The 14,459-nt window shown below is 40.0% G+C and overlaps 1 protein-coding gene across 1 annotated transcript in view; it reads right to left on the bottom strand.

The window, feature by feature from the left end:
* Positions 1-14,459, bottom strand: part of LOC149089424 (P-selectin-like) — an 89,779-nt gene that overhangs the window by 5,899 nt on the left and 69,421 nt on the right. The window contains exons 10-21 of the mRNA XM_089238406.1: positions 14,253-14,432; positions 10,934-11,107; positions 10,617-10,799; positions 7,424-7,630; positions 7,145-7,324; positions 4,322-4,519; positions 3,218-3,397; positions 2,151-2,327; positions 1,460-1,639; positions 1,283-1,321; positions 274-312; positions 77-149 (exon numbers count right to left, since the gene is read on the bottom strand). Coding sequence (XP_089094532.1) covers positions 77-149; positions 274-312; positions 1,283-1,321; positions 1,460-1,639; positions 2,151-2,327; positions 3,218-3,397; positions 4,322-4,519; positions 7,145-7,324; positions 7,424-7,630; positions 10,617-10,799; positions 10,934-11,107; positions 14,253-14,432 — 1,810 coding nt within the window. The remainder of the gene's footprint in view (positions 1-76; positions 150-273; positions 313-1,282; positions 1,322-1,459; positions 1,640-2,150; positions 2,328-3,217; positions 3,398-4,321; positions 4,520-7,144; positions 7,325-7,423; positions 7,631-10,616; positions 10,800-10,933; positions 11,108-14,252; positions 14,433-14,459) is intronic.

Raw genomic sequence — 14,459 nt, 5'->3', positions numbered from 1 at the left:
ATTCGAAATAACGAGTAAATTTCTAAATTTCGATCAAGTTGTTCTTTGATTGATTTTATAATAATTACAAACTTACGTTTTCATGCATATCACAGCAGCGATTATGATGATTATAAGTAAGGCGCCAGCGCCTACAGCGATTGCGATTCCTGAAAAATTGTGAAAAAGAAACAATACAGAAATTTGAATTCAATCGATCTGAATTTTATGAATCTACGAAAGGATCAAAACAAAAACCAGCTTTATTCAGGCTGAATTGAAAATCACTATTACCTATAGTCTTGGAGGCATCAGCTTCTTGGCCACCGGCAACTATTCAAAATAAAAAAGAAAAATTGAAGTATTGTAAATTGTCAGTAAAATTGAACTTGTATTCAATACAGATTTCTGTGACGATGTTAATATTGTTACAGCCTAAAAGATAATCCTGAGGCCATATATCCGAGAGCGAGAGACCGCGATCGGAAAGAGCGAGAGAGGAAGTGAGATATATATATATATATATATATATATAGTAGGAAAGAGGGCGAAGTGGGAAGAAAAGAAGGTAGAGGGAGAACAAAAAAGAATGAAAGAGGTTGTAGGAGGGATAAAAGTAGGTAGGGTGAGAGGAAGCAAGAGAGCGAGCGAATGAGAGGAAGAGCCAGAAAGAAAGAGGGAGGGAGCAAGATAGAGTAGGAGAGATAGTAGGAAATATTGGGGGAAGAAAGAAAGAGGGAGTATGAAAGCGGGAGAGAAAGTGAGAATGAGAGATATAAAGAGGGGGAGGGAGCGGGGTAAAGAGCTAGCGAGAGATTGAGAAGGAGAGATAGGTAGAGATGGAAATGAAGAGAGAGAGGGAGAGTGAGAAGAAAAGAGATGGAAATGAAGAGAGAGGGAGAAGAAAAGAGATAGAGTGAGATGAAGAGAGAGAAAGGGGGGATGAGAAGAAAAAGGGGGAGAGTGAGATGAAGAGAGAGAAAGAGGGGATGAGAAGAAAAAGGGGGAGAGTGAGATGAAGAGAGAGAAAGAGGGGATGAGAAGAAAAAGGGGGAGAGTGAGATGAAGAGAGAGAAAGAGGGGGGATGAGAAGAAAAAGGGGGAGAGTGAGATGAAGAGAGAGAGAGAAAGAGTGAGATGCAGAGTGAAGAAGAGGGAGGGAGAGTGAGAAAAAGAGAGAGGGAGATGAGAGAGGGAGAGTGCGATGATTACGACAAGGGTCGCAAGAATAAAACATGGCCCGAAGGGCCTATGAGCGAAAAAGCGATAAGAAATACTAGCCGAGATGATGTTATATACTTACATCTTCCATCAGCTGAGTTTTCTGAATCCAGAACTATATCTATATCAAATAAAAAAAATCGAAATTCAGTAATGATCAAATAATAATCAATGATTTCATATGACTGTTGATCATAAAATCTCTCTCTTTCTCGCGAAACAACTGAATTCGATCACGGTGCTCGAATGGAACACTCACCGACGCATTTGGGTTCGATTCCGCTCCAACCGCCGCTTTCCGTGCATATCCTCGTCGGGTCACCGATTATCTGGAAATCGGGCAAACATCGATACTGCACCATACTCAGGTACGTCGTCGTACCGTTCGACAAGAAGCCTTGTCCATTAGAAATCGCCGAGGGCGTCCCGCAGTCAACAACTGCAATTAAAAAAAATGCAACTCTTATTTAGCATCATGTACATGGGTACTAGATACTTTCTCGTTATCACTATGCAGAGTGGCCAAGAGCTCTACCGCCAAAATGAAAGGAGCACACGCCAAGAAAAACAGTTTTTCCAATGGATCCCATTTTCACAACCAACTTATTCAGGGAATAAATGATCTCTGCCGCACTTCAGATGTTGCCAAAATATGGCAAACCTTACTCACGTAATGAGAAGTGGCAAGAAAATTTCTTCCTTACAATGACAGGGACTTAAGGAAGAAAAAAATACTTCGCCCCTTTCACTCCCTTGGTTACTTTAGGACTTTTTACTATATTTTAGACGCCAGTGATTCAAATTCCATGTTAACATGCACTGAAAATGAAAATCATTTGCGACCCTACGTTCCTTTGGAAAAATTGCTTCTCTTAACGGGGTACTATCACCCCCCCCTCTCATTTTGGAGGTAGAGTTCTGGGACCCTCTGTATATTAATCGATACTCACGTGAACAATAAGGGGTGTCTTCACTCCATTTGCCATCGGACAGGCAAGTTCTGGTTGCATTTCCGTTGATCTGGTAGCCTTTATTGCAGCTGTAGAAGACATCTTGTTCCACAATGTAGTTCAATCCCGTCACTATAGTCTGGTTGTCTTTCTTTGGTGGTTTGCCGCAGGACACGACTGTCAACAAGAAATACCCATCATCAAAATCAAAAAGCCTACATAAGATTTACTTTACCTTATGTGTGATTTCAATTATTCATTCAATTAGGTAACCTGCCTAAAAAACAGCATCTCAGAGAATAGTAATCAGAGCCCCACAGGGCCTTTTGCCCGGTCGAGCCCATGCGTTATCAGTTATGGAAAAATTAATATTTTTTTCGGCCCAGGTAACTGCAACTAGAATACGTTTTCATTCATACTTGCGGTCCGACTCCGTTATCATTTTTATACTTGGGCCCGCAACTGGTGACGGCGGCCCTGAGATTCATTGGTGTCTTATTGGCTAATCACCTATAAGTTTGAATGTTGCATTGCAATTAAGTACCCCGATATGGGTTCAAATCAGCGTCGCTTTAATCATGCTCATGGTTCCCATATGAGAGGAGCTGACAGGGTTGTAGCCTGAGATGAGTCTTATCTTCTTTTTTTGATGTTTTTACACTCAAATTTACTAGAAAGGGCCCCTGTGTAGGAACCCACATAACAGAAGGTGGGGGTCGTCTGATCATGCTGCCTAATGTGATGCAATGAGAAATGATAATTTTTTAAGCGATTTAAAGTAGTACAGCCACTCCTTCACTCACGAACCACTGCCACTACTTAATCATACATGCACTTCGTAGTCTCATCCCTCTGCTGAATTTCTAATGAATCGGTACATGTCGGAACGTGCTGTGTGCGTGTATATATATATGTACGGCCCTAACGTATTTATGTTGTCAGAGTTGTGCTTGTTCCGTGTTCTTGGGTTCGATTTTAATTCAAGGACGATTTTTTTTTAAACCTATTCATAAGTCGAGGAGTAGCTGAATTCATATCGATGGAAGTGATGAAATAAATTAGCGAACCTTCGCAAACTGGTTCGCTGTTGCTCCACGTTCCATTTTCCAAACAGAGTCGTCGAGGTGGACCGTCGATTCTGTAGTTGTGGTCACAAACGTATTCGACCTGACTTCCGTAGTACGTGGTGTTCATCGGCAGCAGCCAATGGCCGTGGGGAACTGGGAAAGGCAATCCGCAATCGATATCTAAACAAAAGAAATCAGATTATTATAGACAGAAAACAAAAAATCTTATAAACATGCATATCCATATCTTCTTGAGAGCTGGGAAATCATTGCAAAAGATATTTCAGCGATTTTAAGATGATTTTGGGGCGCTAATTCTGAATCTCATTAGTTTTGTCAGATTGGCGCAAGTTTTTGAGATAACGTGAAAATTAAAGTTCAATGGTATAATACCATAAGCAACATATAAATCACATTGAAACTGTGCTTGCTCTATGTATACAAATATAGTAAATTGTTGCCAAAGATAATTTGGGATTTTGGGGTGATATTGCGGCGATAATTCCGAATCTAGCATTGGTTTTGTCAAATTGTTATTAGTTTTTAGGTAAATGCATATTCTCAACAATGTGATTTATATGGTGCTTTTAATTTTTCCTTTATTTCAAAAACTATAGCCAATCTGACAAAACCAATGCCCAGATTCAGAATCAGCTGCCACAATATACCCTGAAACCATTAAATTTTCCTTAAGAACATGAAACAGATATTTTTTTGTGGAGCAGTGTAATATTTACATATTATAGTCGAATTCCGTTTTTACGGATACCGTTACAGCGAAAATGTCGTTTTAACGAACACGTTTCTAATCTCCCAGATAAGTTTACGTAAGAACAAAATGCAAAAACCTGGAATTCCCTTATGACGAAATTTCGTTATAACGAAGTGATTTCTCCGGTCTCTTGGAGTTCGTTATAACGGGATTCGACTGTATAAACATTTTTTCGCAATACTACGCACACATTACTCGTAAAAAAACTCGTAGCTTTTTCAAAGATTTTTCTTTGTGATATTCGTATTCAGCACATTGAATTAATTAAGAAATGACCATTTTCATCTCGGAAGCGGAAAATTTTTGTAATTTTGTTGTCCAGTGTTACTTACATATGCAAGTCGGTGTCTCATTCGACCATTCGCCGTCAGGTTGACACGTACGTAATGGTGGTCCCTTGACAAGATGTCCAGAGATGCATCTGTATTGTACTGTTGATCCGACTCGAAATGAATCCGCCGATGCTCTGTCGTTCCCACCGTAGACGACTGTGGCGTTTCTCGGTATTTCCGGTGGTACGCATCGGACTTCTATAGAAATTAACAAAAGAACAAAATACCTGTATCAATATCAATCTCAGATTTTGGCGATAATCACCGTTTGGCCGGAATTCAGTACGAAGTACGCACCGATGGACCCCAGGCATCATCGCTTCACACCAAACGGTGATTATCTACTGACACCACGTAACTGAGACCAGTTCCAGGTGGTGTTATCAGACAAAGAATTTTGAAGAGTAATTTCACTCCTCACGAAACTTTTGAGGGGTATTTTTTTTATCAGTAAGAAAAATTACCTACTAAATTTAATTAAAAAAATTAAATAAACTTTGAAGGAGTATTTTTTCGCTCCTCAATGAAATTTGAAGGAGTAAAATTGAATTTGGATGCGTATTGGCGAATACTGGCTGGGACTTCAAAGATTTACATGAACATCCCGTTTACACGAATATCTATAAAATACGGGTCATATGATCATTGTTTATATGCACGTTTCTGGCCCGCGAGTGGCAGAAATATCGCATATCTGGTCCGCAAAATATACATGTAAGAAACATCATTGAACTGCTACCGTTCTTCGAATAAAATTAGTGACCAGTTTTCGATTAATGTGTCGCATGAAAAGCAGTACAAGGTAAGACATTGTTGTATGCTTCCAAATCAGAAACGTGTCGATTCTGATTTGTCTTTTTAATGCCGTTGCTAGTTGATGCGAAGTACCGAGCTCTCGTCTTGGTTTCTCTGCTTAGGTAAAGATATTGATCAGCCAATGGCAAAATGGTTGCTTAAAAACAACCACCGGTAATTTTTTTTTTTAAATTATATATAACCCTTTATATATAAAATATTCTCACTAATACAAAACAATATCAATATACTGTTAACAGTTTTCAGGGGTTAAAGCATCTACCCCATCAGATTCCACTACATTCAAAATAAATCTCGTCGATTGCAAATATTCTCAATATCTACAATATCAAACCAATTAGTTTTAGTGACCCAATTTTCCACAAATTCGAAACATTTTACTGTACTGATATTATTTTACAATACACGAACAGCAACTGTTGAAATTTCGAAGAAAATAATTTAACAAATATTATTTTTTATAAAATATTTAATAATAATATCACATCATATTATTTTTTGTTCAGTACACCAATCAAAAACTGGTCGTCAATTACACTCGAAAAGTTGTAACAATAGTGTTATTTAAATGATAGGTGGCAGCAGGAGCTTCAGTCCAAAAAGATGTTTCATATATGCTCATATATGATACTACGTAGGTTTTATCGGATGAAATGATTTTGAAAAATAATTTTACTTTTTCCAAAATTTTAAGGGGGTAGTTTTGTAAAAAATACATTTTTTTTTAAGAATAACTCTTTAATGAAATTTGGAATTTTGGCGCATCTAGATGCGTATTGGCGAACACTGGTATCAGGTAAATACAGCCATTCCCCGACTTGCGAACAGGTTCTGTTACGAGCACCGTCCGTGAGTTAAAATCATGTCAACTTGGCAGGAAAAAAATTCACAAATTTCTTGAATTTTTCTTAGATATTTTAAAGTATGTTTTTTTTTATCCGCGTCAGGGCCGTCTTAACAACATCATGGGCCCCTCCGTGTAAAGTGATGTTCTGGGGGGGCCCCCATCTAGCTTGAAGTATCTGTCTGCAATTTCTATATTTACTTTGGAAACCAAATATCATCATGAGGCCCTCCCCGGTACTGTCCATACGTTGAGGCAGCCATGATCTAAACACATAGGCTCACCTGTGTACTGCGGGGAGGGGGTCATAGGGGCGCAGGAAGGCTCTTCGATGATATCTGGTACTGTGGTTTTCTAGAGTAAGTATGTGTGTTGGCATGCCAATACTTTGAGCCAGGTAAAATGCCCTAAAAATCACTTTGGCTGAGGCAAACGAATCTTTAAAGACGGCCATGACCATGGTTACCCCCCTTTAATCATGTTTCATTTCTGTGGTCTCCACATCCAACAAGCACATCCTGGTATACATAAGGTTGACTTCCGCATGGGTGAGTGGGGCATTTGGCCAGGGGCATAAGCGGATACAGTCCGCTCGAACGAGGGGGGGGGGATGTCAACCTCCGCCCTCCCACCTATGCCGGACGAAAGGGGATCATTCATTGAACGAGGGGCTGATCGCCCCGACCACCCCATGTATCCCTCTATGCCCAGGGTCTCCGTAATTTTAGAGGTCCTAAAATTTATATATGTATATTCACTGGTGAATCATATTCGCAACATACTCATATGCATATTACTGACTAACTGAAATTTTTCACACTATTCACTGGGGAGGACCCAATGCCTTTTTTCACACAGGGACCTTGTTAAAGTTGAGTCCTGCGTATACATGGTACATGAATAAATTTTAATACAGCATGCATTCCTTAAAAACACAGAACTAAGATAGAGAGAGAGAGAGCAAGGAGAGTGTAGTTGAAACATTTTTGTCAGATATCGCCAAAGTCTATCTGGAAATCGCTAAGAACAGTGGAGATTTTAGTTCATATGGATAACTCGAAAAGTACGTAACTCTCGATCGTTCGTAAATCAGGAAGTGGCTGTATTATTGTCTGGAAGGTAAAACAGGGAGGTCACGGAAAGTCTAAGACAAATGGAATTACCTTGGCATTTTGGTGCATTAAGAGTCCATTTCGCGTCCGATTCGCAAGTCCTGGTATCAGTACCGATGAGTTTGAACCCCGAGCTACAAGAGTATACGGCTGCGCTATGTAAATGAGTGTATCCATCCGGGTATTTGACTTCTCCTCGTAAAGGCGGTTGCACCCTTCCACAGTCCACATCTATAATAATCCACGATACAAACTATTATTGGAGCATCTGAGAAAATGTCTAACCCATGTACGTGAAAGTATGATACGATACCGGCAGAATATACTCACACGTGCACGTTGGAGAGTGGCCGGACCACTTGCCATCGGCGAGACATCTCCTCGAGACTGAATTGTCTTCCTTGTTAACTTTCTGTGTTGTGGCGGTCATCAAGTGTCCAGGCTTGCATTTGAACCTCACTTCGGAATGGATCGTGAAACTGGAGTTTTGAGGTATTTCGACGCCCTTCGATACGTCCGGCCTTCCGCAGTCGATCACTGCCAATAGAAAGACAAGCATGAAAATGATATCCATACCAGGACCGCCCTGACTGGACGCGAATTTAAGGACGTTTTAACAATTTGGACGCACCCTTAGGTCAAACTTTATACATTTTATAGGGGAGGGAAATCCAAAATTTCACGCATTACTACAAAATACATATACGTACAGAGAATTCTGAAAAATAGACATAAAAAATCGGAAAACACAAAATTAAATGTAAATTTGACACAAACTTTAATGAAAATTTTGAACTCAAGAAAGTTTTAAATTACAAATACAAATACAAATACAAATACAAATACGACGCCACAACAGGCAAATTGCCCAACGTGGTGGCTGACTTAAGAACATCATGGATCCCCGAGCCATTTTTTGGAGTCCCTACCTACTACTGCTACACCCCAAATGCACCCCCCCCTCCGCGGAACCCCCCAACGAACCGGTACATGCGGGAATGTGCGTGTACGTGTAGTGCAACCTGACGTAAAGTTTTGTTTCTGTGTAATGCTTGTTATGTGTAGTGCTGTCCCCAGTTTTTCTAACTATGAGTGAAGTGTTATGGGTGAATGATTTACCGTTGTAGGACTGTTGCTCTCTGTGGCGAGACTTTTTAACGGGGAGATCGGCTCGCATTTGCGCCTTGAAGTTGGGAACCACAGAAAAAGGATATAATTTTAAGGATATAACGAAAGGATATAATTTGAAAACTAATGAAAATTAGGACGTGATGAAAGAATTAAAAATTCTGAGACATAATATTTATAAGAGTTCCCAAATTTATTCTTCCATGAATCCTAATTTTCATTAGTTTTGAAAATACAAATCGAATACAAAAATCGAAATCCAAAGTAAAAATTTCACCTGTAGAATTATCACACACATCTGCAAGAATGATATGCAAATTTCAGGAAGCCACCAGATGATGCCGATAGTACGTCACAATGACGAGAGTGTAAGAAGAGGGTATAGAAGGAATGGTGGCAAAGAAGTGACATTGTTCACAGAGTTCTGTAAGGCGCTCAGTGCCATAAGCGAATAGTTATGACACAGAGGACGCATGTGGATGATTTTTTACGTGGTAGAATTATCGGCCGCCTGGAATGTGGGCGTACTCAGATGGAAGTATCCGAGGAACTTGGAATTGCCCTCTAGGCTTTGGCAACGATTCCAAGATAACGGAAATGTCAGTAGACGTTACAGTATAGGTCGCCCCCGAGTTACAACGCCGAATGAAGACCGGTATTTGGCAGTAACTGCCAAAAGAAGCAGACGGAGCACAGCATCCGACCTGTCTCGTCAGCTATCTGCAGCCACGGGTACCACAGTTTCAAGGCAAACCGTGTACAGACGTTTGGGAGATATTGGTCTATATGCTCGCACACCTGTCAGATGTGTTCTGCTCACGGCAACTTTGTTGGCAGCGATTAGCCTGGAGTAGAGAACATGCAATGTGGACATCGTCACAGTGGGCTTGTGTGATGTTTTCCGACGATTCCACGTTTAGCTTGCAGTCTGATTCACGTCGGACTTTCATATGAAGAACGCCAGGTACCCGTTACCACCAAGACAACATCATTGAACGACGCCGTTACGGTGGTGCAGCATTGCTCGTTTGGGGTGGAATTATACTGGGTTCCAGAACAGATCTGCATGTTCAAACCGGAACCATGAAAGTCCAAATTTATCGGGACATCATTCTGAAACAACATGTACATTTGTTTAGGGGTGCCATGGGCGCAGAATTTGTGTTTATGGATGACAACGCCCGTCCTCACTGAGCAAACATCGTAAACGAATGCCTTGAATCTGAGGATATAACACGTATGGAATGGCCAGCATTCTCACCTGACTGGAATCCGATAGAGCATGTGTGGGACATGCTTAGCCAACGAGTTGCAGCCCGTCAACCACCTCCTACATGTGTACCAGAACTTCGGAGAGCATTGCTTGCTGAGTGGAGTGATCTTCCCCAAGATCAGATCGATAATTTGATACTCAGCATGCCTAGGCATTGTACGGACTGTATTTCATCGCATGGGAGACATACAATGTATGCATCATACCAACCATGTAATAGAAAGTTTTTGTAAAGGAGATATTTTTTACAATTGCTTCAGGGAGCAAAAATCGTAGTTTTTATGAATGGTATCATACATACACCATCGTTTTTGTTCTTTATCTTTTGTTTAATAAATGGGCTTTATGAATAAGTAACGTTTGTTTTGTTTCTGAATCTTTATTTGCCGGAGCTGGCATTATCCTCAATTTATGGACATGAGTGTATACATCTGGATATTGGAATCTATGAAAAATTAAAATTAATGAAAAAAATTGCAGTACGTATTAATGGAAGACTCCAGAATTGATAAAAATTCTGAATTGTCAAAAAATTCGGAAACGATGAAAATTTAAAACTAACGAAATAATTCCAATACGCATTAATGGAAGATAAAATACTAGAATTGATGAAAGACATAATTCCAGAATTGGTGAAAATTCAGAATTCACGAAAGGAATAATTTGAAAATTTATGGAAACTTACAAATAATTTCGGGAACAAAATTTAACTCAATAATTTAGAGCCTCTTGTTTGATTGGATCTCTGGCTCCTTTCTGCTCAAAACTGGAAACCAAATTGCACCCGGAGCATGCATAAATTTTTTGCCCTGCCCATGACTTTTGAGAATATCAGGGATGAATTAGGGGAAAGGGGCAGAGTGTTCTTCACAAGAGACGAGCCTTTCCTTTTAATTTATTTCTATATTTCCATAACACAGCTCAAACACCTTTACTTGCAACAAAAAATTAAAATTGGTACACATTTTTATGTCCGTTACCGTGACTGCGGGAGCTCCCAAAAGCACGGAGCTCAGTGCAACCACACCTGTCGCACATTTCCTAAGGGCGGCTCTTCTCGATTAACATCCCGTTTTACGTATCCTTGTATGAAAATGCCAAAAAAAAAGAAAAGGAACTCACGTTTACACGTAGGGTCTCTACCACTCCACTTGCTAGTCTCCAGGCAAGTCCTTTCGGCCATTCCTTGCAGAGTGTAATTGTCGTTGCACCTGTAGGTTACTCTGCTCAAGTAAGTCGTTGTACTGCTGTCTATCAACTGGAAACTTCCGTTGCCTAGTTTTACGGGTAGGCCACAATCCACGACTGAAAATGCAGTTATAAAACAACATTTTACTACATGATGCGTTTGTTGTATTCTACGGAAATGTAATATTAATAGAAACGTGTATACGTCTCATCATAACTTGACCATTGGTCTTCTGAGCACGATCACTTACACCGACACGTGGGTTGGATGCCACTCCACTGACCACCGAGTTCACATTTCCTGAGCTCGTCTCCTTCCAATTTGTGACCCCTTTCACACTTGTACCTGGCCTCGTTTCCGGCTTTGGCGCCTTCGAGATCGAGAGTTCCGTTGACTGGGGACTCCAAGATGGGACACCAGTGGTCTGTAATCAAGATTCATGAAAAGAAATGTAACTGTAATTTCTTACATATATTTCGGGAGCAGAATAATTGAAATTGCAAGACGAAATGTAGCTAAAATTTTAACAGTCACAGTACGTATCGCATTTCATGAAACTTTGCGTTTGCATAGTTGAACATTGAAGGACCGGACACACCCCGCTCTTTCCATCTCAAGGAGATATCGAAGCGTTCCCAACAGATGGGTGTGCACCCGTTGGACACACATATTATATTATTAATAATATTTACATTTTATATGGTGAACAATATTTATATTATTAAGTTAAATAAGTGTGTGTGTGTGTAAATTTGTATAACAGAATAACAAGTCCGATTACAGGAGTATAAATCAACGAAATAATTATGGTGAAGCGTGGTCTAAGAATCGAAGTCTAAATTGATATTGTAGCGTCCTTGGCACGTCTCGACTCTATAATCAAAGTTGGGGGCGGTCCGTCCACGTGTGTTGCATGCCACAAGTTGTAGTCGTGTAAGCCGTACAACGACAAATCGATGTCATGTTTGCGTCACAGGAAATCCTGGTCCAAGTCAGCCAACGTTCGGAGACCCAGATGTTTTAGCTTAGCTTGTTCTAGGCGTCATTTCTTTTTCATAAGTACCCTACATCTTAATTCTCCTGGGCAAATAGGAGAATTTCATCATTCCCGAAGCTACATTGGCTTATGAGTGACATTAATTCACTACGTTTACATGTTAAGTGTTTATTGTTTCTCTAATAAAAGTTCGTCATTTAACGCCGTATCAGTTTCGTGAATTTCCAGTACCCCTACGTGGCCGCAAGGTGTAGACTCTCCCTGGTATCAGCTTTACTGGTCTGGAAGGCTGAAATTTATCCTGCTTCGTACTCGTTTGCATACTGTTAAATGTTAAGTGTTTCAGAATATACAGGGACCGGACAAAATTTATCTAAAAGGCCACACACACAGTCTGTCTCTCTCTCTTCTTCTGTTATCTAACTTTGAATAAAACCTAATAACAGAAGGAGAGAACAACACGTGATTGGCTACGGAAGTGCGCTCCAAGTTTTTCCACCATGCTAGCTCATATGCACTTTCAACAGCTGCTTTGAGGCACTTTTCACCGCAGTCGCACGCTCTTAAAATCAGTATAGGAACTGAGTAGAATGTGAAGATGGGAGGGGAGTGGGGGTGGGAAAACATGATTTTAAAAACAATTCAACGCTTATTTGGGCTCGTCGGTGCTGAAATAAAAGCGTTTTGAGAACCTGAGATATTTCAGGGTGACTGAAATAAAGCAGATCAACTTTCATTTAATATTTCGGGATTGCCGCTGCAAGGGTTAATGGCACCTCAAATGCTATACTAAATATTTGGCACGAGACCGAATACCGTTTGGAAATATGCAGAGGGTGCTCACATGAGCTTTATTAACCTGAAAATAAATTTAAGGAGTTGATCTCATTATAAACCAAGGCTTTTCAATTCACCTGAACAACCTGTATATATACGTAATTTGAAGCATGAATGCGAGCCTATTTACAAAAAGTAGGTACTTAATTCAACATGATTCATTACATTAGAATTCAGGCATCTGTGATTATAACTTCAAAATGTAGAAGCCAGAAGGTAGCAACACTAAAACACGAAACACGCGTAAGCCCGATAATCTGAATGCGTTAAGGCCACGCATACACTCAGAACGCACGTTTCAGCATGTACCGATTCGTTAGAAATCCCCAAGAGGAATGTCTGCGAGATACATGCGCGAATAAGTAGTAATTAGTATTATATACAAATTAGGTACCCATTAGTTAACTCATTCGTGTCAACCAACACATAGAGACAAAATTCTAAAATGTACAGTCACGTTAAAAATTTTATTTGATAAAAATCAAATCAGTGGAACCCATCATAAGTTTTCACAGGGGAATATTTTTGGTGGATTTCGATGATTCATAAATATTCTGCAACATAATGTTTCGAAATTACATCACTTTATCTAAATATAGCGAGAAATTGTAGTACACCGCTCAAAGCACCCATTGCCTAACACCGGCACCACTACCACCACTACTACTACTACTACTACTACTACTACCCAGTTATGGGTCATTGGGTAATAGCACCCATTGACTGAAATCATGGTACACACGTACCGCATCCTTCTGGCAAGGATAACCTGCCGAACTGTATGCCGTCGAGACTTCCACAATTCACATCTGAATAATAAGAAGAACATATAAAACAGATGCTCGATAATGCGGGGCGTCATTTTTGATTCTTTTTAGTTCTTTTCATTTAATTTTTTAGCTATCACGTCGGCAAACTCGAGAGACACCAGATTTTTGAGTGCTTTGTCTGGTCTGTTCTCGGCATGCCAAGAAAAGCGAGGTTTAATAAGGATCACAGTATGCATTCAGTCTAGAAGTTTCGCAATACATGGACGAGGAATATATTCCGCAGGAATATGGACTAGGTGCATGTGTGGTTTAGTAGCATGCGTTCAGTCAATAAAATGGGTTTTCATAGTAAATCATATTTAAGAATTTTTTTTAAAGAATCAGTGATTTGAATTTCTATTCATGCTGGCCTCCTTCGATATTTTCCGGCATGCCGGCTAATGCGTGAGGGGGGCGGGACCACGGTAAGAAATTTCCAAACCTATTCGATTCAGCCCTCCACTTAAAAAAATACTTCACAGCTCCTTTCAAGAAATAGACGTTTCTAAAACACATTCACGGCCAATATATCGTGGTAGTAACTATTACTTCCCACGGAGATCGTCCCCCCCCCGCCCCTCCTCTAGTTGTGGCCTCGCCCTTAGTACAGTATATATGCATAGCTTACGAATATCAAAACAAGAAAATATCGATACCTTCAAATGCCATGTATAGCATTTGGTCCACTGAATGAAAGCATGGGTTTGAATAAAAGAGAAGTTTATAGACAGAGAAAAATTGCATGAAAACATGATTTTGATATTATCAATATATATATTTTTTAAGTTCACCATAACATCATGGTTTTGCATCAATGAATCGAACAGTATAGATCTATGACTGTGTAAAAACATATTATGATATAATAAATAAAAAATGATATTGATGCGAAAAAAATAAATATATATAATAACTCGTTGCCTTACATTTGCAAGATGGTTGAGTGCCATTCCACTTGCCGTCTCCCACACACCATCTGGTGTCGTTACCTACTAGGGTGTAGTCTGAATCGCATTCGTACCGAGCTGTAGCGTTGAAAGTTTTGCGTCCCTCTGGGAAGGATAAGCTGCCGAACTGTATGCCGTCGAGACTTCCACAATTCACATCTGAATAATAAGAAGAACATATACAGC

This window comes from Pholcus phalangioides, unplaced genomic scaffold (assembly GCF_987345545.1).
Source record: "Pholcus phalangioides strain wild (caught in Gottingen) unplaced genomic scaffold, Ppha-v1.0 ptg000002l_1, whole genome shotgun sequence".
Taxonomy (NCBI): Eukaryota; Metazoa; Arthropoda; class Arachnida; order Araneae; family Pholcidae; genus Pholcus; species Pholcus phalangioides.
Note: the sequence above shows the minus strand (reverse complement) of the source record. Positions and strands in the feature narration are given on the sequence as shown.